Genomic DNA, 26783 nt, shown 5'->3' with positions numbered 1-26783 from the left:
CAGTGCAGTGTGACTGCTCTGCGCATGCCAAAGACGGCTTAATACATGCAGACAAGCTGCGTGTATAATAGCGGTCTACAACCTTAAATAAATTGCCATCTACAACCTTAGAAAAATACAAGTCCAGGTGAAAATGTCCAAGTGCTCGTCAGGGACGTCTTTTTTTTTTTTTTTTTTAGAGTATGGGTGAAGGACGTCCTTCGCTATGCCTCCATCCCTGCAATGGCAATTGAGGATGTCCAAAATGTGGATGTTTCTGTGAGAAGAACATCCATGCCTGCTATGTCTCCAACACCCCCTTTATTCATTTGGATTTTGGATCACAAGTAGCAGCAGTGGGATTTGAAATGGCCACCTCTGGATTGCAAGACCAGTGCTCTAACTACTAGGCCACTCCTCCACTCCATGCCACTTCACTCCCTTGAAATTTGGCCGTCCCTGGGGGGGGGGGGGGGGGGGGGCAGTTCAGGGCATCCAAAATGTTTGAAAGAAGGATTTGGGCGACCCTGAGAGAAGGACGCCCATCTCCTGATTTGTGTCGAAAGATGGGCGCCCTTCTCTTTTGAAAATAAGCCTGAGAGTCTCTCCATCTGTGACATGCCCCCTCTAAGAAATATTTTTTTAAAAATAGTTAACGCGCTTAGCATGTGAAAACAGGCAAAATACCACAAAACTCTTGTATATGTTTTGCAGTAGCCTGTTTTCATGCGCTAAAGCCATGTTAAGGGCTTAATGCCTTTTAGTGAAAGGGCCCCTTGGTTATTTCAGAAAGTTTATGAAGACCTTTGACCATTAACCACAGCTGTGGTTGTTTCTGCGAGCTGTCTTCCCTATGAATTCTACTGTTATATGTAAGTTTTAGGTATGCTAATGTTGTGCTGTTACTCCCCTTTCCCTATTGTTTCATATCCATGTCTGGGGTTTTTTTTTGTGTGTGTGTATGCTGTAAGGATAACTTCCATAATACTCTGCAATATATTGTGAACCATACTAATGTGTACTGTGCAGAGCAGTATATACCAAATTCTTTGTAAATAAAATAATTTAAAATGGACCTCTCTGGAGCAGGAAATGGACACTGGATTAACCCGGAATGTCTCTGTCTTCCTTAGGTGTCTCAAGCCAAAGTGCTGCATTACATTGGAACATTCCTGGCTTTCCCCACCAGCATGCTATTCCTGTGTCTGCAGTCGCTGCTCACCTACCGTATGGCCTGTGCTCGCTGGCAGTGCTGGAATGGGCACATCCGCTGTCTCCTCACTTTGCTGGCTTTGGTAACATTAGTCATGAGTATCCTTTCTACAGTCATTTTTCTTTGATTAAATCAAGTTTTTGCGTGGGTCCCTGGTATTTCATTGGTCTTCCCAAAGACAGCTACACTGTGTAGGGACAGAGTTTGCAGCAAAAGCGCAAAGCAACCATTAGTATTATAAACTTGGAGCTTTCACAGAGGGGATAGACTGTGAAGTATTTTTGGAGGTGCCAAATATTCCTTGGTTCAGGTATGTATTGAGCCCAAAGACACATTTCTATCCTTCCTCTAACTTACACATTTTCATAATATAAGAACTACCAACTTAGGTCTGACCCAGAGTTAACTCTCTGAATCTGCCACTACATGATCTTTCACTGTCCCTCGCCTCCCCACTCCAAGACTGAAGAGCTTGGGAAGGGGGGTGTTCTCGGTGCCTTTAGATTTCAAAGCTGTCAAATTACCTAGTTCCCAGAGGAAACATTTTGGCATAAATGGTCAGTGACTCAGATGTTTGCAGAGGCTAAAGTGGGGCAGGAGCCAGGATAGTTTACTACTTTCCCAAAGAAACTGTGTGTACAATTTCTGCCAGTCCTGCCCCTCCGAAATAGGAAGTCTACATCTGAGGGGGCGGGACTGGCAGAGCTAATAGCAGCACATGTGTATTTTCTGTTGTTGTTTTTTGCTATTTCCAGAGTCATACAGCTGGTCTCTTTGTCGGCACTGCCCCAAGATCATCATGCAAACATTAGAAAAATGGCATAGTACATGGGAACATGTAAAAAAAAATGGCACAGGACAACATTCAGAATATATTGCTTTACACTTATATAACCCCTACCAGTCTGAGGGACCTCACCAGTGGGGGACACTGAGGGTACATACTTTAGGGAGGCAACATTGTAATGATGAGTTCTCTTTCTCTGGGATTCAGGTTTCCAGGTTGGGACTTGGATAGCTGGGAGGTCATTGGCTCCTAGGATTGCTCCCTCTGACCATGTTCTTCCACTTCCAGAAACTCAAAAAGTTCACTCCAGAGTTTGTTCTGAATCAAGATAAGTTTACTGAAAGTCTTTATGTGATCAAACAATTCTTAAATAAAAAATAATGCAGAGGACAAAAACAGTCAAAATATAGTTCATATAGCTCATTGCCTAGTTCTCTTGGGTACAGAAAAGCTTCCCTTCTCCTTGAACTTAGGTGTTCTCCCTCAGCAGAGGGCTCCAGTTCTCTCCACCTCCTCCTTTGTTACCTTTTCTTCCTGGGAGACAGATCACGGATGTAGGTGCAGACACTCCGTCCTTGAACCCTGGGCCCTCTTGGATCCTACTCTGGTTGGATGTCTTAACAGTTTCTGTGGGGAAGATAAGTTCACCTGTAGGTAAGCACTCCCACCCCGATCCTAGTTACTCAGGAATGGCTCTGTGTGCATTCTTAGAAATCTGCACAATTTTAAGATATTGTATTGTGACCGGGTAAGCAATCAGCAGAATTATAAATATTTCTTAGAAAAAAATTACAAAATCCTATATTATTCTATAAATCCTACAGATCCTATAAATCCTTACTACAGGGCACCTAAGCACAAGATACTAGATGTCTCCAGTTTGTACAAAACTCAGCAGTGAAACTGATCACTGGATTAAAGAAGTATGACCATGTTACGCATCTTCTTCATGACAAACATTGGTTACCCGTTACTCACAGAATATCCTTTAAGCTGCTCTTGCTAGTCCACATAATGCATGCCTCTAACTAGAACCCGATGTTCTACTCACTCAAAACTACTCATCATTCCCTCCTTCTGCAATATTTGCTTTGATTTCATCTTGTTCATAAATCTTCAGTGTAACTGGCCCCACGCTCTGGAATGCACTTCTCCCATCCATTCATTTAGAAGAATCCCACATGAGATTTAAATCTAGCCTTAAAACGTTCCTATTCAAGGATGCCTTTGATACATGACTTACTGCCTAGCTGCCAGTTGGTTGGTGGGCCTGGGTGGTGGCGATCTGACCTACTTCCTTTCCTTTCATATCTCTGGTGTGAATAGTTAGTAATATTGTAATCTGCCCAGAAGGGTGTCTGATTAGGCAGTATATCAAGTCTAATAAAACTTGAAACTTGATTATCAGTAGAATGTACTGGAACCAGAATGTCAAAGCTATCCCCAGACATAGTAAATATAATACAACCTTACAATCTCTGGGTTGAATAACGTCTGTAGTCCAGTCCCAGGGAAGGAAAAACAGTACAGTCTGTTCTGTACTCATGAGAAGAGACCTGTGGAAAGAGCATAATAGAAAAACAAAGTTTCTGGAAGAGATGGAGTGAAGTCCTTTCTGCGGCCAGGCAGTACAGCAGGGATTGTGTAGGAAATCCTGGGCGCTGTCTTGCATCCTCTCTTAGTATTATCAGTTTGCATGACCAAACCCTAGGTACAGACTCTGATTGGCTGGTGCTGAGCTCACTGCAGTAGCATATGAATTCTGGCATTCTGGAATTCTGGTAGGCATCTATGGTATGCAGAGGTCCAAGCGGCTGAAGTTGATGGTAACAAAAGTTGCAGGTTCATGGTTTCCAAACTTGATCTCTATCCTGAGAAAGTTGCATGACAGTCCTCACTGTACAGTATATAGTATAACTGTAGGGCTAATACTATAGCAGCCTAATAGGTCAAGATGATCTTGACAACAAAAAACTTTTCTCCTTACTTAGTTAAAACACTAGCTTCCGTTAATAAGGATGAACATTCACAGAAAATATTTCCTACTGCCCAAGACCTAGCTGATCATTTCACCAATAAGATCCTCCAAATTAGGTCTGAACTATCTAAAGCTACACCAACAGAGGAAAATAGTCCAGCCCGTAGCTCAACCTTAATCGCTGGAGATCCTAAAACCCAAGGACTCAAAACTGGGAATCTTTTCAACCACCAATAGTTGAGAATGTAAGATCAGTGCTGTTAAAATGCTCCTGAGACTAGTGCTCCCTGGATCAATGCCTAGAACACCTACTCAAATCCAACCCTATGGAAGCAGTAAACTGGCTACTCTTTAATCTTAATGAACTGTTAAAAATGGACTCTCTTCCTCCTGACATGGGCAAAATTGTTCTCACTCCACTATTGAAGGAATCTGGGCTAGATGTAACATCGCCTGCAAACTACCATCCAGTGGCAAGCATACCCCTTTTTACCAAAGTATTAGAAACCTACATTAGTAAACATCTCTCTTTATGTCTGGAAAAATTTTCTATTTTACACTGGTCACAATTTGGCTTTAGATCATCACATAGTACAGAAACATTGCTGCTAGTTCTAACTACATATGTCAAACAACATCTATGCAAAGGCAACCAAGTAATTCTTCTCCAATTCGATATATCAGCGGCGTTCAATATGGTTGACCACACATTGCTACTCGAATGCCTGGATCAGATAGGAATAAAGGGGACAGTGTTCAAATGGTTCAGTGAATTCCTTTCAAATCGAAGTTCTTCTATCAAGCAAAACAACCAACTTTCCATCTTCTGGTCTCCAAACTGTGGGGTCCTGCAGGGGTCTCCCCTCTCACCTATCCTATTCAATCTCTTTATGTCATTCCTTGCCTCAATACACCTGGGACTTAACCAACTACTATTATCCTATGCGGATGACATCCTGCTTCTCTTACCAGTGACAGCATCAAAATGGCTACCTCAACTGCTTCATAACAATCCATCATGACTTCTACCTCCTTGTATCATCCATTATCCTTTCCTTAATGTTTTTAGTCTCATTCATTAAAGCCATATACAGACACAGACCTACAAAGTCTGCCTGGCACCAGCCTTAGTTCTTCATAGCCAGAGTAGCTGTCTAAGTGTCACACATCCATCCCCTGCAGCCATCTAAGGGTTGTTTTTTTTTTAATGTATTTTTGTTTTCTACCATCTATTTTCTAAATAAGGTTCCTCTGTGTTCATCCCACGCCTTTATGAATTTTGTCACTTTTTTGTCTCTACCACCACCTCCCTCGACAGGGCCATTCCAGGCATCAACCACCCTCTCCATGAAAAAGAATTTCCTTACATTAATCCTAAGTCTACCACCCCACAACCTCAGCTCATGTCCTCTAGTTTTACCATTTCATCTTCTCTGGAAGAGATTTGTTTCTATATTAATACCTTCCAAGTATTTAAATGTCTGTATCATATCTCCCTTGTCCTCTACACTATACATATTCTAGTCTTCCAGCCTTTCTTCAAATGTCTTATGGCACAGGCCCCATATTATTTTTGTTGCCTTCCTCTGGACCGCTTGTAGTCTTTTTATATCCTTAGCAAGATATAGCCTTCAAAACTGAACACTATACTCCAGGTGGGGCCCCACCAATGATTTGTACAGGGGCATCGACACCTCCTTTCTTCTGCTGGTAACTCCTCTCTCGATGTAACCTAGCATCCTCCTGGCTACGGCCACCACTTTTTTCACACTGTTTTTTTCACTTTAAGGTCCTCGGACACTATCACCCCAAGGTCTCTATCCCTGTCTGTGCATATCAGCCTCTCACCTCCTAGGACATACAGCTCCCTTGGGTTTCTACTCCCCAAATGCATCACTTTGCACTTTTTTGCATTAAATTCTAATTGCCAAATGTTAGACCATTCTTCTAACTTTTGCAGATCCCTTTTCATGTTTTCCACTTCCTCCAGGATGTCCACTCTGTTACAAATCATGGTTTCATCCACAAAAAGGCAAACCTTACCTTCTAACTCTTTGGCAAAATGTCACTCACAAATATATTGAACAGAACCAGCCCCAGCATCGATCCCTGAGGCACTCCCCTACTCACTTTTCCTTTCTCCGAGTGAATTCCATTGACCACCACCTTCTGGCATCTGTCAACCAGTTTCTAATCCAATTCACCACTTTGGGTCCTAACTCCAGCCTTTCAAGTATATTTAAGAGCCTTCTATGAGGGACTGTGTCAAAGGCTTTGCTGAACTCCAAGTAGATTAAATCTGTCTCATGTCCTTGATCCAATTCTCTGGTCGCCCAGTCAAAGAATTCAATCAAATTCATTTAGCATGATTTACCTTTGATAAAACCATGTTGCCTCAGATCTTGTAACATTTGATTCCAGGAAATTCACTATCCTTTCCTTCAGGAACGCTTCCTTTACTTTTCCAATAACCAAAGTGAGGCTTACCGGTCTATAGTTTCCCACTTCTTTTCTGTTGCCACTTTTGTGAAGAGGGACCACATCTGCTCTTCTCCTGTCCAGCGGAACCTCTCCCATCTCCAAGGATTTATTAAACAAATCTTTAAGAGGACCCACCAGAATCTCTGAAGAAAGAGCTGAGAGAATGGGAAGACATACAAGAAGTGGTAAGACAGTGGTTCAGGAAGAAAGGAGCTATTAAAATGGCTACTGACCTTTATGTGAGGACAGTAAATTAAAGCAATTAAAAAAGGAAACTGGAAATGGCTCTCCAAACAAATGGCTGAGAAAATTAAGTGGCATTCATGAAATACAGGAAACCTCAAGGAGAGGAACACAGGAAATTATACCAGGAAAAGCTGAAAGAAGCCAAGAGGGAGATACATCTAGCAAAAGCAGGTATATTAGCGAAAGAAGGAAGGCTAGAAATGGAATTGTGAGACTGAAAGATGCTGTGGACAGATATGTGGAGAGTGATGATGAAAAAGTGAGAATGCTAAACATATACTTCTGTTCTGTGTTCACGGAAGAAAATCCTGGAGAAGGACCACAATCGGCTGGTAAAGGTACATGTAAGAATGGAATGAATATCACATCGTTCAGAGACGAATGTGTTTATGAACAACTTGAAAAACTGAAGGTGGACAAAGCCATGGGACTAGCCATTATATCAAACCAAACCGTTTGATCACTACTGCCCAGGTGGGCACCTAATGTGACATTAGACACAATATGAACAACTTGGAAAGCTAAAGGTGGACAAAGCCATGGGGCCGGACGGGATCCACCCCAGAATACTGAGGGAGCTCAGAGAGGTTCTGGCGGGTCCTCTTAAAGATTTGTTTAATAAATCCTTGGAGACGGGAGAGGTTCCGAGGGATTGGAGAACGCAGGAGGTGGTCCCCCTTCACAAAAGTGGTGATAGGGAAGAAGCTGGAAACTACAGGCTGGTAAGCCTCACTTCGGTTATTGGAAAAGTAATGGAAGCCATGCTGAAGGAAAGGATAGTGAATTTCCTGGAAGCCAATAAGTTGCAAGATCCGAGACAACATGGTTTCATCAAAGGGAAATCGTGCCAAACGAATCTCATTGAATTCTTTGACTGGGTGACAGGAGAATTAAATCAAGGACGTGCTATGGACGTCATCTACTTAGATTTCAGCAAGGCTTTTGACACGGTTCCCCACAGGAGGCTCTTGAATAAACTAGAAGGGCTGAAGATAGGACCCGAAGTGGTGAACTGGATTAGGAACTGGTTGACGGGCAGACGCCAGAGGGTGGTGGTAAATGGAGTTCGCTCGGAGGAGGGAAAGGTGAGTAGTGGAGTGCCTCAGGGATCGGTGCTGGGGCCCATTCTGTTCAATATATTTGTGAGTGACATTGCCGAAGGGTTACAAGGTAAATTTTGCCTTTTTGCGGATGACACCAAGATTTGCAACAGAGTGGACACCCCGGAGGGAGTGGAAAACATGAAAAAAGATTTGAAGAAGCTGGAAGAATGGTCTAACATTTGGCAATTAAAATTCAATGCGAAGAAATGCAAAGTGATGCACTTAGGGAGTAGAAATCCAAGGGAGGCGTATGTGTTAGGTGGAGAGAGCCTGATAGACACGGACGGGGAGAGGGATCTTGCGGTGATAGTATCTGAGGACCTGAAGGCGATGAAACAGTGCGACAAGGCAGTGGCCGTAGCGAGAAGGTTGCTAGGCTGTATAGAGAGAGGTGTGACCAGCAGAAGAAAGGAGGTCTTAATGCCCCTGTATAAGACGTTGGTGAGGCCCCACCTGGAGTATTGTGTTCAGTTTTGGAGGCCGTACCTTGCGAAGGATGTTAAAAAAATGGAAGCGGTACAAAGAAAAGCTACAAGAATGGTATGGGAGTTGCGTTCCAAGACGTATGAAGAGAGACTTGCTGACCTGAACATGTATACTCTGGAGGAAAGGAGGAACAGGGGTGATATGATACAGACGTTCAAATATTTGAAAGCATAGGCGTAGACTGGGGGGGCGAGGGGGGGCAATGCCCCCCCAAACGACGACGAGGCGCCGCCGCGCCATTAGTTAAAAAAAAAACATGCAGGCACGCGCTCCTCTCCATCCGCTTGGCTTCCCTGCCCTCTCTGTCTGCGTCCCGCCTTCCTCAGAGGAAGGCGGGACGCAGACAGAGAGGGCAGGGAAGCCAAGCGGACAGAGAGGAGCGTGTCCGTTTACCCCTCTCTCTTCCTCCCTCCCTCCGGCGCAGGCAGCAGTCTTTTTCAGCGTTCCTGGCAGCGGTAGCGATGTACACGCTGCCTTCGGCTCTGCCCCAAAGCCTTCTCTTCAAGTTCCTGTTCCCGCATAGGTGGGAACAGGAACTTGAAGAGAAGGCTTCCGGGGCAGACCGAAGGCAGCGTGTACATCGCTACCGCTGCCAGGAACGCTGAAAAAGCTGAAGACTGTTGCCTGCGCCGGAGGGAGGAAGAGAGGGGGTAAACGGAGTCACGATCTTGGACCTCATGGGGGGGGGCAGTAGAAGGAAGATGGATGGAACTGGGAGGGGTGGGGAGCAGAGGGAAGATGATGCTAAGTAGTAGTAGTAGTAGTAAGATGGATGGTACTGGGAGGGGTGGGGAGCAGAGGGAAGGAGCAAGAGATGGATGGGACTGGGAGGGGTGGGGAGCAGAGGGATGGACCAGGAGATGGATGGGATTGGGAGAGGTCAGGCACAGCAGAGGGAAGGAGCAGAAGATGGATGGGACGGAGGGATGGTGAGCAGAGGGAAGGAACAGAAGATGGATGGGACTGGGAGGGGTGGGGAGCAGAGGGAAGGAGCAAGAGATGGATGGGACTGGGAGGGTGGGGAGCAGAGGGAAGCCTACTGGAAAGAAGACACTGCATAAAACAGAAGACACTGGGACCAAAGCGAATAGAAAAACTAAATGATAGACATCAAAGGTAGATAAAATTATTTTATTCATAATTTATTAATTGAAATGTGTCAGCTTTTTGAAATGTGCATCTGTGATATTTTGCCTGTAAATTTCAATTCCTTCCTCCATATTAGCATATTCATTTGCATATGTATATATGCAAATGATATGCTAATATGCTCCGCCCATTCTTTGCCCCCCCCCCAAAATGAAACAGTCAAACTACGCCTATGTTTGAAAGGTATTAATCCGCAAACGAATCTTTTCCGGAGATGGGAAGGCAGTAAAACGAGAGGACATGAAATGAGATTGAAGGGGGGCAGACTCAGGAAAGATGTCAGGAAGTATTTCTTCACGGAGAGGGTGGTGAACGCTTGGAATGCCCTCCCGCGGGAGGTGGTGGACATGAAAACGGTAACGGAATTCAAACATGCGTGGGATAGGCATAAAGGAATCCTGTGCAGAAGGAATGGATCCACAGAAGCTTAGCTGAAATTGGGTGGTGGGGGGAAGAGGGGTTGGTGGTTGAGAGGCTAGGATAGAGGAGGGCAGACTTATACGGGGTCTGTGCCAGAGCCGGTGATGGGAGGCGGGACTGGTGGTTGGGAGGCGGGAAATACTGCTGGACAGACTTATACGGTCTGTGCCCTGAAAAAGACAGGTACAAATCAAGGTAAGGTATACACATATGAGTTTATCGTGGGCAGACTAGATGGACCGTGCAGGTCTTTTTCTGCCGTCATCTACTATGTTACTAACAGGCTCATTTTCAAAGCACTTAGCCTCCCAAAGTTCCATAGAAACCTATGGAACTTAGCCTCCCAAAGTGCTTTGAAAATATGCCTCTATGTAATTTCCCCATTTGCGAGAACCGGATCCAGCATTGCTCCTTCTCTCGTGGGATCCATTGCCATTTGTCTGAGCAGAGCACTTTGAAAGGCATCCACTATCTCCCTACTTCTTTCCGATTCTGCATATTAAACTTTCCAGTCCACAACCGGCAAGTTGAAATTACCCAGTAACAGCATTTCTCCTTTCTTTCCCAACTTTTGGACATCTGCAACCAGATCTTAATCAAGCTGCTCCGATTGTGTCAGAGGTCTACAGCTTTCTCCTTATGCTGTGTTCCAGTGGAAGTCTGCCTTCAAGCCTGGTAGTCCTGAGAGTATTACAAGTTCGTTGTGCTTTTTAGCACATTTTACATATATTTTTCAGAAGAGAGGAGACCTTAGAGATCTTCGTTTCGATATTTCCCTTGGAGCACATATTCTGAGGTATATCTTCTGAGGTTGCAAAGACCCCTGAGGCAGGCCTTAGGGCCGAAACACGGCCGTGTCGGCCGTGTTATTTTTTAATTTTGATTTTTTATGTGAATAAATACATATTTTTTTGGTATCCTCATCCATTCTCCTCACTTTTTGTTTTTCGTCTGTAGATAACACCCATGTGGATAGAGGTTCCATCTTTTCAAATCAATCCATATTGCTGCTTCTTTTCCCAAGTTTCCCTGCATTTCAGTCGCTTTAATATTGTTTCTGAAATACAGAGCTACTCCTCTACCTTTTTGACCACATCTGCCCTTCCTAAATAGATTGTAGCCTGGTATGTTTGCGTCCCATTCATGGGAATCTTTGAATCATGTCATAAGAGTAGCCTTACTGGGTCAGACCAATGGTCTATCTAGACCAGTATCCTATTTTCCAAACAGTGGCCAAACCAGGTCACAAGTACCTGGTAGAAACCCAAATCGTAGCAACACTCCATACTACAAATCCTAGGAGAAGCAGTTGCTTCCCATGTCTGTATCAATAGCAGACTATGGACTTTTCCTCCAGGAATTTGTCCAAACCTTTTTTTAAACCCAGATACGCTAACCACTGTTACCACTTCCTCTGGCAAAGAGTTCCAGAGCTTAACTATTTGTTGAGTGAAAAAATATTTCCTCCTATTTGTTTTAAAAGTATTTCCATGTAACTTCCCCGAGTGTCCCCTAGTCTTTGTACTTTTGGAATGAGTAAAAATTTGATTTACTTCTACTCATTCTACAGCACTCAGGATCTTGTAGACCTCAATCATATCTCCCCTCAGCTGTCTCTTTTCGAAGCTGAAGAGCCCTAACCTATTTAGCCTTTCCTCATACGAGAGGAGTTCCATCCCCTTTTTCATTTTAGTCACTCTTCTTTGAACCTTTTCTAATTCCGCTATTGGGCTCATTTTCGAAAGAGAAGGACGCCCACCTTTCGACATAAATCGGAAGATGGACGTCCTTCTCACAGAAACATCCAAATTGGTATAATCGAAAGCCGATTTTGGATGTCCCCAATTACACTCCGTCACAGGGACTGCCAAAGTTCAAGGGGGCGTATCGAGGCGTAGCGAAGGTGGGACTTGGAAAAAAAAGAAGGATGTGGTTCAAAAATTCAAGTGTTCCCTGATCTCTCTCGAGAGACACAAAGAAAAAGAAAAGATTTTTTATTATTAAAAGTAAGGGTCTTACAATTAGGTGGGACCTTTATACTTAAATTTCCTTGTAAATGCTATATTTCTTTTCAATCCATTAATTATATTTTCTTTGAGCTAGGAAAATTGTTAGAATTTATAGTGAGTAAAGAGTAGTCTGTTGTTTGTCTGGATTGAATGCTATATCGGCTGCCCCGACTTGATTTCTTGTCTTTCCTGTTGTAAAAGTAGACTGGGGAGGGAAACCCCCTCAGTTATCTTGTTTTAAATTTGAGTTCCTAGTTCTTGAATCATTAATGTGGACAAACAAATGTATATTTTCTTTACCTGATTGTTTTTTTCAATATTGTATATTTCTTTAAATTCTAATTTATGTATATGACATAAATGAAATGTTAAACTGAATAAATAAAAAAAAAAAAAAGAAGGATGTCCCTGACGAGCACTTGGACGTTTTCACCCGGACCTTTTTTTCTTACAACTAAGGCACAAAAAGGTGCCCAAAATGACCAGATGACCACTGGAGAGAATCGGGGATGACCTCCCGTTACTCCTCCAGAGGCCACTAACCCCCTCCCACCCTCAAAAACATCTTTACAAATATGTTGCGCCAGCCTCTATGCCAGTCTCAGATGTCATACTCAGGTCCATGACAGCAGTATGCAGGTCCCTGGAGCAGTTTTAGTGGGTGAGTGCACTTCAGACAGGTGGACCCAGCCCCCTCCCCCCCTTACCTGTTACATTTGTGGAGGAAACAGCGAGCCCTCCAAAACCCACCAGAAATCCACTGTACCCACAGCTAGGTGCCCCCCTTCACTCGTAAGGGCTATGGTAGTGGTGTACAGTTATGGGTAGTGGGTTTTCAGTGGGTTTTGGGGTGCTCAGCACACAAGGTAAGGGAGCTATGTTCCTGGGAGCATTTTATGAAGTCCACTGCAGTACCCCTAGGGTGCTCGGTTGGTGTCCTGGCATGTCAGGGGGACCAGTGTACTACAAATGCTGACTCCTTCCATGACCAAATGGCTTGCATTTGGTCATTTCTGAGATGGACATCTTTGGTTTCGAAAATCGCTGGGACATCCAAATCTAGGGATGGCAAAATTTCAGGATTTGAAAGTGCTAAACTCCTCCGAGAAAAGCTGCATTGGTTCCCAATCAAAGAATGGATCATCTTCAAAATCTGCACTCTGATCCACAAAATTATCTACGGCGTAGTCCCAGGATACATGATAGACCTTATAGACCTACCAACCAGAAACAAAACCAGAACATCAAGAACATATCTAAACCTACATTACCCAAATTGCAAAGGACTCAAGTACAAAACAACTTATGCATCTAACTTCTCCTACATAAGCGCACAACTATGGAACGCACTCCCCAAAACTGTGAAAACAATCCATAACCACATAAACTTCAGGAAATCACTAAAAACCAACCTCTTCAAAAAGGCTTACCCCACCGATCCAACGTAAACCCCCATACCAGGCAACACAGCAAGACCAATGATTGTACTGAACAATATACAATCGCCACTCCTTTTGACCCCCATGATGCCTGATACCCATCTACCTCATTCGACCACAATATAACCTTGTATTTGTTTCTCAACCGGACTTGGTGAATGCCTTTACGGTACTATGTAAGCCACATTGAGCCTGCAAATAGGTGGGAAAATGTGGGGTACAAATGTATCAAATAAATAAATAAATATATTGCAGCAGCATCAGATCCCAGTGGGAGTTTGATACATACAAGTACTGTTATGGATCTCTACATCTCTGTACAGAAACTACATGCTAGCAGAATATTGCACCTTGGTACTACACACAAAACACAGATAGACCTTCAACAAATATAAAACAAGGGAACATAGATCAGTAATAGAAAGTTGAAGTCAAAAGACTGAACTGGAACCTCAAGAAGTCAGATTCTGCATACAGCAAACATAAAGAAATGCAAGATATCAAAGATGTGCATTTCCAAAATTTGACATATTCCAATTAATAAATTCAAAATAAACTACTTTTTTTGTCTGAGCATTTTATTTTTTACATTCACTTTGGTCCCAGTGTCTCTTTTCTGCTTTCCTCATTTTTTTTCTGTCTTTGCAGGGTCTCTATCCATTTAACATTTCTTCTCTCTCCATGTCTACCATCCATTTCCCCTCTGCATCCCTATTCATCCTGTGCAGCATTTCCCTTCTGGGTCCTGTGCATATTCTCCCCCCATGTTCGGCATCTGCCCTTTCAGTGTTCCTATTCCACCCCTTTTCCAGCATCATCCCTCTGAGTCCCCATCGCCTCCCACCCTTTTCAAGCATCACCCCTCTGGGACTTTCTCTCACCCCTTTCCCAGCATATCCCTTCTGTATCCTTATCTCACCCCTTTACCAGGATCTTCATCTGTGTCCCTGTCTGAAGTTTCATTTCATTCTTAATATACTGTCCTAGGATGTACCCTCTGAGTAGTTCACATTATAATAAAATCAGAAAAAAAAGAAAATTAAAAGAACTTCAAATATTGACAGGAAAGAGACCGGCAGGAACATGGAGAAAAGGAAGCATAGGAGGAAAGAGATATGTTAAACCAGACTGCTGGTGGCTAGTGCCCAACCCCAAGGAGGGTGGAAGGAGGGAGCCCAGTACAAATAGAGCAAACAGATGTCTTCATTTCCTCCATGTTCACCATCTGCCTTCTCAGAGTCTGTTCTATTCCTGTTTTCATATTCTGCCTAAATCAGCTTGGAATGAAAGCAGGTTACGTATAGATAGAATGACAACTAATATGACATCAAACACTTTCTACATATTTTCCATATGTTTACTACATAAGTAAGTTTTCAACGCTTTCCTAAACATCATATAATTAGGAATTGTCCGTATCTGAATTGGTATAGAATTCCAAATCCTACTGGATTGAAAATTAAACAAACTTTTATGAATACATTTATAACAAACCTGAATTACAGAAGGACTATCCAATCTTATTAATGATCCAAAGCAAGATGCAGAATGAGTAACAGGAAAAGTAGTTAAGTGAACAAGGGTTTGAAGGCAACAACCATTAATTATTTTAAAAACCCAGCATACCACTACGAGCATCTATTGGCAGCCAATGTAGCTCCCTCGGTAGTGGGGGGTCACATGGTCAAATTTTTTACAATGTCCCTATCTCCCCCCCCCCCCCCCTTTTTCAGCATTGCTCCTTTGTGTCCCTATCTCCTTTTCCCTTTTTCAGCATTGCCTCCCTAGTGTCCCTATCTACCCCCCATTCTGCATTGTCCCCTCTGTATCTATCTCCCCTCTTTCAGCATTGCCTCCTACCCCTGTGTCCCTATCTCCCCTCCCCTTTTTCAGCATTGCTTCTGTGTGCCTCTATCTCACTTTTTTCAGCATTGCCCCCTCTGCATCCATGTCTTTATAGTTCCTGCCTGCTCTTTCTCTTCTCTATGTCCCTACTTATCCCTATGTTCAGTTTTTCCCCCTCTCTCTTCCTTTATTCCCACATCCTGTAGCCAGCATGTTTTTACTACCCCCCTTGGGGTATGGCATCTCTCCCCCTCTCTGTCCCCCACTCTGGTTTCTCATACTTCCTGCTTTCTGTCTTTCTTTCCCGCTCCCTTCCTTCTGTTCCCTTCTTTCCTGTGGTCTTCCGTATTTTTTTTTTTACCATCATCAGTGACTTGGCAACAGCAGTGATTAATACAGGCTGCCAGCATTGTAGTCTTCCCTTTGCATGTCCCACCTATGCGGAAACAGGAAGCTGAATCAGAGTAGGGGGATGTGCAGAAGGGCAGCTCTGATGCTGGCAGCCTGTCTTAATCATTGCTGCTGTTGAGTTGCCGATGACTGTAAAAAAAAAAAAGTATAGAGGACCACGGGGAAGGGAGAGGGACAGCTGCAGGACTCTCCAGAGAGTGGGGGAAGAAAGAGTGAGACAGAGACAGGGCTAAGTTTACCAATAGGCAATTGTGTGACTGGGCTCCCTTTTTGCAGGAGCCTGGGGCAGCTGCCCCTTGTGCCCATTGGTAAAAGTGACCCTGATACTACTACTCAGCATTTCTATAGCGCTACTAGGGTTACGCAGCGCTGTACAAGTTAAAACATGGGGAAGGACAGTCCCTGCTCAAGAGAGCTTACAATCTAAAGGTGACTCCTGTAGGTTACAATGGTTGAGTTAACCAAAGACTTCTAACATCTTTATGGTACAATGGTTTAGCCAGCCAAAGACAGAAAACTGTCCTTGGACTTGGTGTTTATACCATTCAGTTTTCTTTCCCAGTGAAGCCCCTCCCATATTGCCTCACTGGGAAAGAGACCCCCCTCCTAATTCTGGAAAATAGTGGGTGGTATAAAAAGATCAAAGTGCAATACTTCAGTAGAACCAGTAGAGGTCTCTGCCATTTATACATGACGTGGAGGGGCATAATCGAACGCAAACGCCCATGTGTAAGAACGTCCATCTCCGAGAACGTGTCCGTGAAGGGGTGGGCTGAATCGTATTTTCGAAAAAGATGGACGTTTATCTTTAGTTTTGAAAAAACGGTTTGTGCCAGGCAAATGCATTGGATGTGGGCGTTTTTGAGATGTGGGCGTTTGTTTGAGCTGGGCATTTTCGTTTTTCAGTGATAATCGAAACCGAAGCGTCCCAGCTAAAAAACGAACAAATCCAAGGCTTTGGGTCGTGGGAGGAGCCAATATTCGTAGTGCACTGGTCCTCCTCACATGCCAGGACACCAACCGGGCACCCTAGGGGGCACTTTAAAAAATAGGTAAATACATTAAATTACCTCCCAGGTGCATAGCTCCTTTACCTTGGGTGCTGAGACCCCCAAATCCACCCCAAAACCCACTCCCCACAACTCAACACCATTACCATAGCACTTAATAGTGAAGGGGGGCACCTACATGTGGGTACAGTGGGTTTTGGGAGGGGGGGTTAGAGGGCTCCCATTTACCACCACAAGTGGTACAGGTAGGGGGGGATGGGCGTGGGTCCGCCTGCCTGAAGTGCACTGCATTACCCACTAAAACTGCTCCAGGGACAGGACTTGTTGCTGCTGTATAACCTTGGCACAGCAGTTCACACCATAAGACTAATCTCGCTGAAAACGTCCTTTATTTCAATAACCGCGTTTACTCACAGTTAACTGCAGATCAGAGGTTGTGCCCCACTGGCAACGAGTCTCCCTGGTACTAAGATTAGCAGTAGCTCAGAGCTGGCAGAATGGTGTACAATGCCCTCTTTCAGCCACATTCAAGGTAAGAACTAAGTTCTGTAACGTGACTAACACACGAAAGAGATCTAAAACGGACTTACAAAAATGGCCACTACCTCATGGACTACCGGAAACAAAACAGGGCACACTCTGACCCAGTAGACAGGAGGAAAAGCACCATGGGAGAAGAGCCTACAAACTACCAACAACGTGAGACTGTATCACAAGCTAGTGAAATCACGGAGCCCAATACCCTACACCCACCACAATGCAATGCTGATGTGACCCTGCAGTGCACTCGAGAGCCACATCTGACCCAGGGAAAGGCTGTGAGAGGATCGAACACATTCTGCTGTCATGGAGGTGGGTACGGAATTTGATGGTGGCATAGAGGCTGGGAAATAAGGGTTTTGCAAGTGGGTTTTTTTTGGTGGGACCACTGGGGGAGTCAGGGGAGGTGATTCCCAATTCCCTCCGGGGGTCATCTGGTCATTTAGGGCACTTTTTTGGGACCTGTTTGTGAAAAAAAAGTGTCCAAAAAAGTGTCCTAAATTCTCGCTAAAAACGCCTTTCTTTTTTCCATTATCGGCCAAGCGCGCCCATCTCTGCTTGGCCGATAACCACGCCCCAGTCCCACCTTCACCACACCTCCGACATGCCCCCATCAACTTTATTCGTTCCCGCAACGGAGTGCAGTTGAAGACGCCTAAAATTGGCTTTCGATTATACCGATTTGGGCACCCACGGGAAACGGACGCTCATCTCCCGAACATGGGCGTTTTTCTCCTTTCGAAAATAAGCAGGATAATGTAAGGGGTCTCTACACTTATGTAAAAAATAGACAAATCAATTAAGCATAAATTCCTCTCAAAAATTATATTAAGGCTTGGGGAACATTTATGTATTTGAGCTTACTTCATTCCATGTTAGCTACTGAGTAACTGGGTTCTTGTCTGGGTTCATTCTGCTCTATAGTTCATGATTTCAGTGACCAGTCTGTGCATACTCCAGGCCTGAACAGAGGGGAGAATGTATTGGGGCCCCAAAATTGTAAAGAAATTATAAAGTAGTAAAAATAATAATTGCAATAAATGTCTGTTGCAAGAATTTCCAGAAATGTATTTCAGAATTTAATTTATGATGAGCATTGTAAGTATTAAATATTAACAAAGAAAACACTTTAGAGCTGTAGCAATAAGGAATTTAGGGGGGTCTTGTACTAAGCCACAGTAGTGTTTTTAGTTTGCGGGATGGTGAATAAGACTGAAAATACTATTATGCCTTTGTATCGCTCCATGATGCATCTGCACCTTGAGTATTGTATTCGGTTCTGGTCGCCATATCTAAAAAAAGGCATAGCGGAATTAGAAAAGGTTCAAAGAAGAGCGACCAAAATGCTGGAACTCCTCTTGTTTGAAGAAAGGCTAAAGAGGTTAGGGCTCTTCAGCTTGGAAAAGAGACTGCTGAGGGGAGATATGATTGAGGTCTACAAGATCCTGAGTGCTGTAGAACGAGTAGAAATAAATTGATTTTTTTTTACTCATTCCAAATGTACAAAGACTAGGGGACACTCGAGGAAGTTACACGGAAATACTTTTAAAACAAATAGGACATATTTTTTCACTCAACGAATAATTAAGCACTGGAACTGTTTTGCCGGAGGATTTGGTAACTGCGCTTAGCGTATCTGGGTTTAAAAAAGGTTTGGACAAATTCCTGGAGGAAAAGTCCATAGTCTGCTATTGAGGCAGACAAGGGGAAACAACTGCTTGCCCTGGGAATTGTAGTATGGTGTGTTGCCACGATTTGGGTTTCTGCCAGGTACTTGTGACCTGGCTTGGCCACTGATTGGAAAACAGGATACTGGGCTAGATGGACCATTGGTCTGACCCAGTATGACTACTCTTATGTTCTTATGAGACATCCATTATATTCCTATGGGCGTCATTTCTACCGTGAGCTATCAATAGAAATCAAACAAAATAAAACATGGAAAAGAAAATAAGATGATACCTTTTTTATTGGACATAACTTAATACATTTCTTGATTAGCTTTCGAAGGTTGCCCTTCTTCGTCAGATGGGAAATAAGCAAATGTGCTAGCTGACAGTGTATATAAGTGGAAACATTCAAGCATTACTATGACAGTCTGACAGGGTGGGAGGATGGGGGTGGGTAGGAGGTATGCATGGGGACATCAAAGCATATCATTGTTATTCTAACAGGATGGGTGTGGATAGGTGAGGGATGGGGTGATCAACAGAGACATACAGCTTTATGGTTTATAATGGGCTAGGAACCCCAGATCCTTGTTAAGTCCTTTCTGTTGGGTGTTAAAATATTCAATCATTCTGACTTCAAAGGTCTTACGTTCTTGTATGGTTTTAAAGTTACCTTTCAGGATTCTCACTGTGAAGTCACTGGTACAGTGTCCTGGTCCTGTAAAATGCTGACTAACAGGTGTGGGAGCCCTACTGGCACCAGTATTGTTCATGTGATGTCTATGTAAATTGAATCTTGTCTTAAGCATCTGGCCTGTTTCTCCAATATAGCATCCTTTGTTACATTTTTTACACTAAAAACTAAAAGCGCTACGGCGGCTTAGTAAAAGACCCCCTTAGTATTGAAATTAGAAAACTGAATGGTGTTTTATTATTTTGCCTTTAGATTTTTGTTTGGAAAGGGCAGCAAAATTACTCCCCTCTTCCCCCGATATTCAGTCGGCAGCTGTGAGTGTTTTGTTGCCTTCCACTGGCGTTATTTCCTGATATTCAATGCCGGGTCCTCTCTGGGCTTCGGCATTCAATATCCATTTTTTTTGAGCTGGTTAAGTCAATATTCATCCCTTGACCGCATAAGCCAAACCACTTAAAGATAGGACAGCTATTTATGTGGCCCAATTTAAGTGGTTTACTTATGTGGTGAGGGGCTGAATATCAGCATTTAACCCGACCCCACCCATGAAATACCCACAAGTTAGCTGCTTTTGACTTTGGTGGTAGCCAGTCATTTTCAACAAAGATAACCAGTTAAGTGCTGCTGAAAATGACTGAATAGCCGCAAACAAGCAATTTAACTGGTCATTTAAATCGTTTTGAATATTGGCTGGTGCATTTTTATATTAACAGTAGTATAATTATTAGGGATGGGTAGGTAGAAAATTATCATTTTGTGTTGTTTCCTATGTTATTTCTGGGAATATTTCTTTTATTTGGCCATTTTTTTGTCATGGAAACAAAGTCATTGAAGAGCCGATGCACAAAGGTCGCCATTAAATATGGTGACTGCGGGTGAGCTTAGCAATTCGCCAACAGTGACCAATGCACAAACCTGATGGCATGCAAATGAAATGCATGGAAATTTAACAGCCAGTGCACCAAGGATGCCATTAAATTTCTGTGCCTGAAATCCCCTTTGTTTATTGGTTGCTGTTTGCAACTGGCAAAGCTGTCACCACTAAGGAGTTTTTGAGTTGCACTGGGGGGGTGAGCTTAAGAAAGGGTTCACTGGAGACCAGTGGACTCCCTCTTGAGCCCCCCCCCCCCCCCCCCCCGCATAATTCTAAAAACTATCCTCCGCTCTCCTTCCAGAAAATCAGAAAATTCCTGGTGGTCCAGTGGACCACCTCCTGCCCCCGATCCCCCTGGGCCCAAAAATCCCTGGTGACCCAGTGGACCCTCTCCCCACCCCCATGCAACTACTACTTGGTGGTCTAGTGGCCGGCCCCCCCTCCCCTCCCAGTACCTCTATTAAACTTTGGAGGCAAGAGCAACACCTTCTCCTTCCTGCCTCTGGGCCGCCTTTCTCAAGATGGTGGCGCCAAGCTAAGCACCATATGCCTTTGGAAGTTGTTCCTGGACTCCTGCTTCCAATGTTTACTAGAGGTATGGGGAGGGGGAGAGGAAGAGGCTGGTGGGCCATTAGACCACCATGGAGTAGTTGCACCAGGGGGCACAAGTGTCACTGTGCACTGTCTTGAAGGAGGGTGCACTATCCTGCTTATTTTCGAAAGAGAAGGGCGGACATCTTCCGACACAAATCGGGAGATGGCCGCCCTTCTCCCAATGCCGGCATAATCGAAAGCCGATTTTGGCTGGCTTCAACTGCTTTCCGTCATGGGGACGGCGAAAGTTCAAGGGGGCGTGTTGGCAGGGTAGCGAAGGCGGGACAGGGACGTGGTTAAGAGATAGCCGTCCTCGGCCAATAATGGAAAAAAGAAGAGCGGCCCTGATGAGCATTTGGCCGACTTTACTTGGCCCATTTTTTTTCACAACCAAGCATCAAACGGGTACCTGAACTGACCAGATGACCACTGGTCTTGCAATCTAGAGGTGGCCAGTTCAAATCCCACTGCTGCTACTTGTGATCCAAAATCTAAATAGATAAATAAATAAAAAGGGTGTCAGAGGCATAGCAAAGGCATGGCTGTCCTTCTCACAGAAACACTTTGGATGTCTGTCACAGATAAGGACATCCTCAACTGCCCTTGCAGGCAAGGAAATTGTGTGCAAATGAGCTAATAGCAAGCAGCTCATTTGCATGCAATTTCCTTCATGCATGCCCATTCCTTTCCAGATCGGTAAGGGAAGACCTTTTTATATTCAGTTAGTGGGATCAGTGCACTACAAATGCTGGCTCCTCCCACGACCAAATGCCTTGGTTTTGGCCAGTTGTGAGATGGCTGATGTTATGGCGGGAAATGTGAGCCCTTGTGCCCCGACTGAGCACGGCGAAGATGGAGTGACATTGCACTCGGTCAGGCAGGCAGACAACCCCTAGCTTCACCTGGGAAGCGACCACCATTCCCTGAGAGTTGAGCCCCCAGGTGCGGGCAGCCACCAGGACTTCTGGAACCGGCGGGGTTGCACGGCCACCGACCCGACAGGCGAGAGTAAACACAGTCTAGGAACAAAGGGGTCAGCAGTGCAGCGAGTAATCAGGAAACAGTCCGAGGTATGGGCAGGCAGCAACACAACGCGAAGTCAAGAAACAATCCAAGGTCTGGTACACAGGAAACACTGGAACAAGGTAGCCATCCAGGAACACGGGACAAGAACCACGACCTCTATGCAGCAGAAGCCGAAGCATCCCATCAGAGGAGATGCTCAATGCTCAAATATGGGCTTCCTTCCTGAAGCAGCTCAGTTCCAAGATGGCCGCCACCACCTGAGACGCCCATCACCAAGATGGCCGCCCTAACCTGGAGATACCCACATCCAAGATGGCCGCCGCATCCTCGAATGCCCATACCCTGCGCAAGCAGACTGCACCTCTGGAGGAGTGTAGCAGAGCGTAACAGTCGGCCTTGGTTTCCATTATCATCAAAAAATGATGTCGGCTATCTCAAACCCAGCGATCTCAACAATTATGTCGAGATTTGGCCGGCCCCACCGTATTATCGAAAAAAAAGTTGGCCGGCCATCTTTTTGGAAAATACAGTTGGCTCCGCCCATTTGCAGAGCCGGCCACGGAGATGGCCGGCGCTGTTCAATTATGCCCCTCCATGTATAAAGAAGGGAGCATGCAGTGGTTCATGCATGCGCAATCTCTTTGTAAATAGAGTTGCACTATGATCAGCAAACGATAAATGGTAAATTTTTGTATTTTTTGTTTCTGTTCATTTATGTGTGATAATGACATGCAACAACATGGGATATATCATTGATATTTTCCATATTGTTAAAAACAAGGGGTCCTTTTACTAAGATGCACTGAAAAATGGCCTGCGGTAGTGTAAATGCGTGTTTCGGGCATGTGTGGAATTATTTTTCAGCGCACCTACAAAAAATGCCTTTTTAAAATTTTTGCCAAAAATGGATGTGCGGCAAAATGAAAATTGCCATGTGTCCATTTTGGATCTGAGACCTTTACTGCAAGCCATTGACCTAGCGGTAAGGTCTCACACAGTAACTGGGCGGTAATGGTCTATGTGCGTTAAATGCCACTTGACGTGCGTAGCTGCCGCACGTCAACAAATAAAAAATATTTTTTGGATGCATGTAGCAGATACGCGCCAAAATTGGAATTACCACAAGGGCTAAGCGGTAACCGGGCGGTAACTCCAATTTGGCGCGCATTGGGCATGCGTAGGTGCCTACGCGGCTTAGTAAAAGGGCCCCCAAGTGTCCATCACTAATAATTATATGAGTTCAGATGGCAGAATTGGAGAGTATAGGGCCTCAGTGAACATAGTATACTGGGGGTCCCAGAATTTCTGTCAATAAACCTGGTAATCTCTGCTTTGCTGTTTGTTCTGAGCTTCATCATCCGTGTTTTTTGATCTGCTTTATTCAGCCTGTAATTTGCGTTGTGCACTTCCTTGACTCTGGGGTTTCTCAGGTGCAATTTCTTTCATGCAGGACAGCATGTTCCTGCAACATGTGGCAGCCCTCTGCGAGTGGATCTACGTTATCAATGTTCTTATCTTTTATGGGACGTTCGCCTTTGAGTTTGGGGCAATCTCTACTGAAACTTTCCTAGTGCTCCTTAAAGCGAGCAGGGCCCCTAAGAGTTACAAGACAGAGGGCAGTTCAGCCACCACACCCCATGCCCACAGCAACTCTGAGAACCTTGCCATGATTTGAAGACTTAGAGGAGCCTTGAAGTGGTGGATTCTCACCCGCTCTGGTTCATGGTTTGAAACAAGGGCTTCAAAGTTGGCAAAGAGTAAGAATATTTTCCAGGCTATCTTTTCCAACACGAATTTACCTAGAAGCCAAATTCTGACACCGTTATGTATTAAATAATGCTGTTTTGTTTACTGATGGTGCTTTAAACAAGTCAGGTTTGAAGATTCTGCTGCGACGTATCCTGAGATTTCCTGTGGTTTAGAGGCCTCACAGAAAGAAGACTCAGCATGTCATATTCCTTCAGTTATGCCCATCCAATCATATTATGGAAGAGATTATCGTGGAAATTAATCATAGGAAAGACGTGTTGGTGATGGTGGGCCAAAGTATTGGATGTACCCAAAGGCTTGCTACATAGAAAACAGGGAACGTGCACATTACCAACACACAGATGAAACAGAATGAAAAACAAATGTATTAAAAAGATGCATTTAAATCAGCAGTTCCCAAATTGTTTCATGTCGTTGCACAACTGACAGTGGATACACTGTAGTGCACTGTCACCACCCTGCCCCATCACTCCCCAAGCATAATCACCTCACCTCCTCAACCAGTTCTTATAAGCCCCTTCCCTTCCCTCTCCCCCATTATTCTGGCATAATCCTTTCCCTTCCTTTCCTCAACCCCCCTTCCCCCATCTCCAACCCTTAGGAACAACTTTAATCAGTTTGGCTTGTAGGTTTTACCCACATATAGTCTGGGCAGTTTTTTTAAAAAGCCATTTCTATTGCAATGCTTAATAAAAACTTCTATAAATTAAAAAAGCCATTTTTACATATTAACTTCTGCTTTATGCATATAAATAGCTTTTAAAAGTAACCTTTTAATCACCATCCTTTCCTTTCCCTCTTCCCTCTCCCCTGTGAGGCATTTATTTTACTCCCTCCACCTACTAAATCATTTATTTACCTCCTCTCACCCCACCCTCCTAAAATCTTCCAACTGGTAACTGTCTAGGAGCTGCATTTACCAGTTGCTGTTGCCTCTCTTCTGCCATTAGAGCTATGCAGGACTGATGGGTCTCATGAGACTACAGGGCCCCTCAGGGAAATTATTGCATAAGAAAGGTGGCAGAGGAGGAGGAGGAGGAGGCTACAGCAGGGCTCTAATGCTTCTCAATGTCTCCCTATGTGGTCTGGGTACCCAATATGTGTCTCCTTGACCTTTGTGTCTCGGAGCCTGAGGTCTGTGCGATGCAATAAGACACAACAACAGATGTACTTGCAAGTTAGCCAAAGCCTTGGGGAAGTCAATGACATAACTGCAAAATTTATCAGCCTTGCTCAACTGACTTCTGACTTTCCTCTTCAAGCTCTGGCTTTTTATTAGCAATTATCAATCACAACTGAACATTCCATACATTATTACAAATTTGGTGAACAATATACTTCTCACTTTCTCACACATTGCTTACAACATTTACAGCCCACCTTGTTTGGCTGGACTACATACACATTTCATGGCTAGACTACATACACATTTCCTCCCTTATGCCTTGTTTTTAAAGGTTCTGTATAGTACATTCTGGTTCAGCAATTACAGATAATAGATAATATTCACAGCTCGTTCCCTCCAAGGTTACAGCTCTCATCAAAAGAACAATTTAATAATGCTAATTCTTCTTTATATGACCAACACAAACTCTCCATTTCTCCTTGGTCTCCTACTGAACCTCTTCCACACCTGTACCAACTGGAGGAAAGTCTGCAGGCCAGGGTGTGTTGGGAGAAGAGTGTAGTGAAACTGCTGGCTTCTTTGAGTTAGAGTCCAACTTTTCTTTCCACCTGTTTCTCCAGCTCAAGAAAGAATTTTGCAGAACATCAATGCTTCAATCACAGCACACACGTTAAGAACCACTATATTAAACAATGATGGAAGGCCAAAATGTGTTGTGAGATCTGTGGTTCTCCATTGTTTATTTTAGTGATCTTGGGCTTTCTCATTGTTTAGAGTTGCTCAGGAATATATCATTCATCACATCTGAAAATGGGACCTTTGACCTTGACTTAGTGTAACTGAATGTAACTCACCTTGAATTACTGTTGTAAAGGTGTGGGCTAAATCCAAAGACTGTTCATGTTCTACACATCTTTTCATATTTCATGTGCTTATTTGATGAAGAAGATGATGCGGTACTGGCTTTGACATTATATGATATAGTCATTCTCATTTTGCTAAAAAAGGTAGGACTGCATCTTCATGCACGTAACAGGCCAGAACTAGAACTGAATTGGCCTCTCATGGGTGAAATAGCAACCTTAAATCAGAGAAAAGTTGAGCTCAACTATCAGGGTTCAGTACCCCATTATAAAAATAAAAAAAATTGTTGTTAGGGAAGTGAGATAATAGGAATGATATTCAGACCACGGGAGTTAGCTGGGCTGACTCACACAGTTGGTGCTGAGCCCAGATATGCAATGCTGGGCCATTTCTGGTGACCAGCATTGAATATTCATTTTATTTTTGGCCGGTGTCAATTTAACTGGCCAAGTCAATATTCAGCGCTGGCTGGTTATGTTGAAACCAGCCAAAGATAGGCCTGCTATTTTGGCAGCCCAATTTGACCACCAAACGTAGCTGGCAATGTGCTGAATGTTAATGGATAGCTGGCTATGTCATGTGAAGATGATTATTTGCTAAGCGCTGACCGTGAACATTCAGCGGGAGATAGCCGGTTATCTCCCACTGAATATTTGCGGGTAGCCAGTTAAGTGCTATTTAACTAGCCAGGACCCATTCCTGGCCAATTAAATAGCACTGAATATCGGGTGGTATGTGTTTATAGGTGGATGAAATATTAGTGAACCAGGAAGAATATGGAGTAATTTTGTTTTCTTGTAATATTTTCCTTATTTCCGCTCGCAGTCTCTTGACATGGGCTATACTGTTTTTTGTTGTTTTTTTAAATGAATGCTGATTATACTGATTATCTTTAAAATGATAAATATCAATGAATAAATAAAGGTTTAATACGTGACCCTGGTAAAATATGCACTTACAATGTAAAGCAAGATTACTTGATTCATGTATCAAGTATGAAGCCATTATTTTTATAATGGTATATTGAACCCTGACATTTGAGGTCAGCTATATATATATATAAGCCATG

At 43.9% G+C, this 26783-nt stretch overlaps 1 protein-coding gene across 2 annotated transcripts in view; it reads left to right on the top strand.

Moving 5' to 3' along the window:
• Positions 1–25987, top strand: part of LOC115470325 (transmembrane protein 150A-like) — a 261116-nt gene extending 235129 nt beyond the window's left edge. For both annotated transcript variants that reach the window (XM_030203371.1, XM_030203370.1), the window contains 2 exons: positions 1113–1290; positions 23385–25987. In XM_030203371.1, the coding sequence (XP_030059231.1) occupies positions 1113–1290; positions 23385–23629 (423 nt within the window). In that variant the 3' untranslated portion in view covers positions 23630–25987. The remainder of the gene's footprint in view (positions 1–1112; positions 1291–23384) is intronic.
• The last annotated feature ends 796 nt before the right edge of the window (positions 25988–26783 follow it).

Source organism: Microcaecilia unicolor, chromosome 5 (genome assembly GCF_901765095.1).
Source record: "Microcaecilia unicolor chromosome 5, aMicUni1.1, whole genome shotgun sequence".
NCBI classification, from domain to species: Eukaryota; Metazoa; Chordata; class Amphibia; order Gymnophiona; family Siphonopidae; genus Microcaecilia; species Microcaecilia unicolor.
This window is presented reverse-complemented; position numbering and strand designations above follow the sequence as displayed.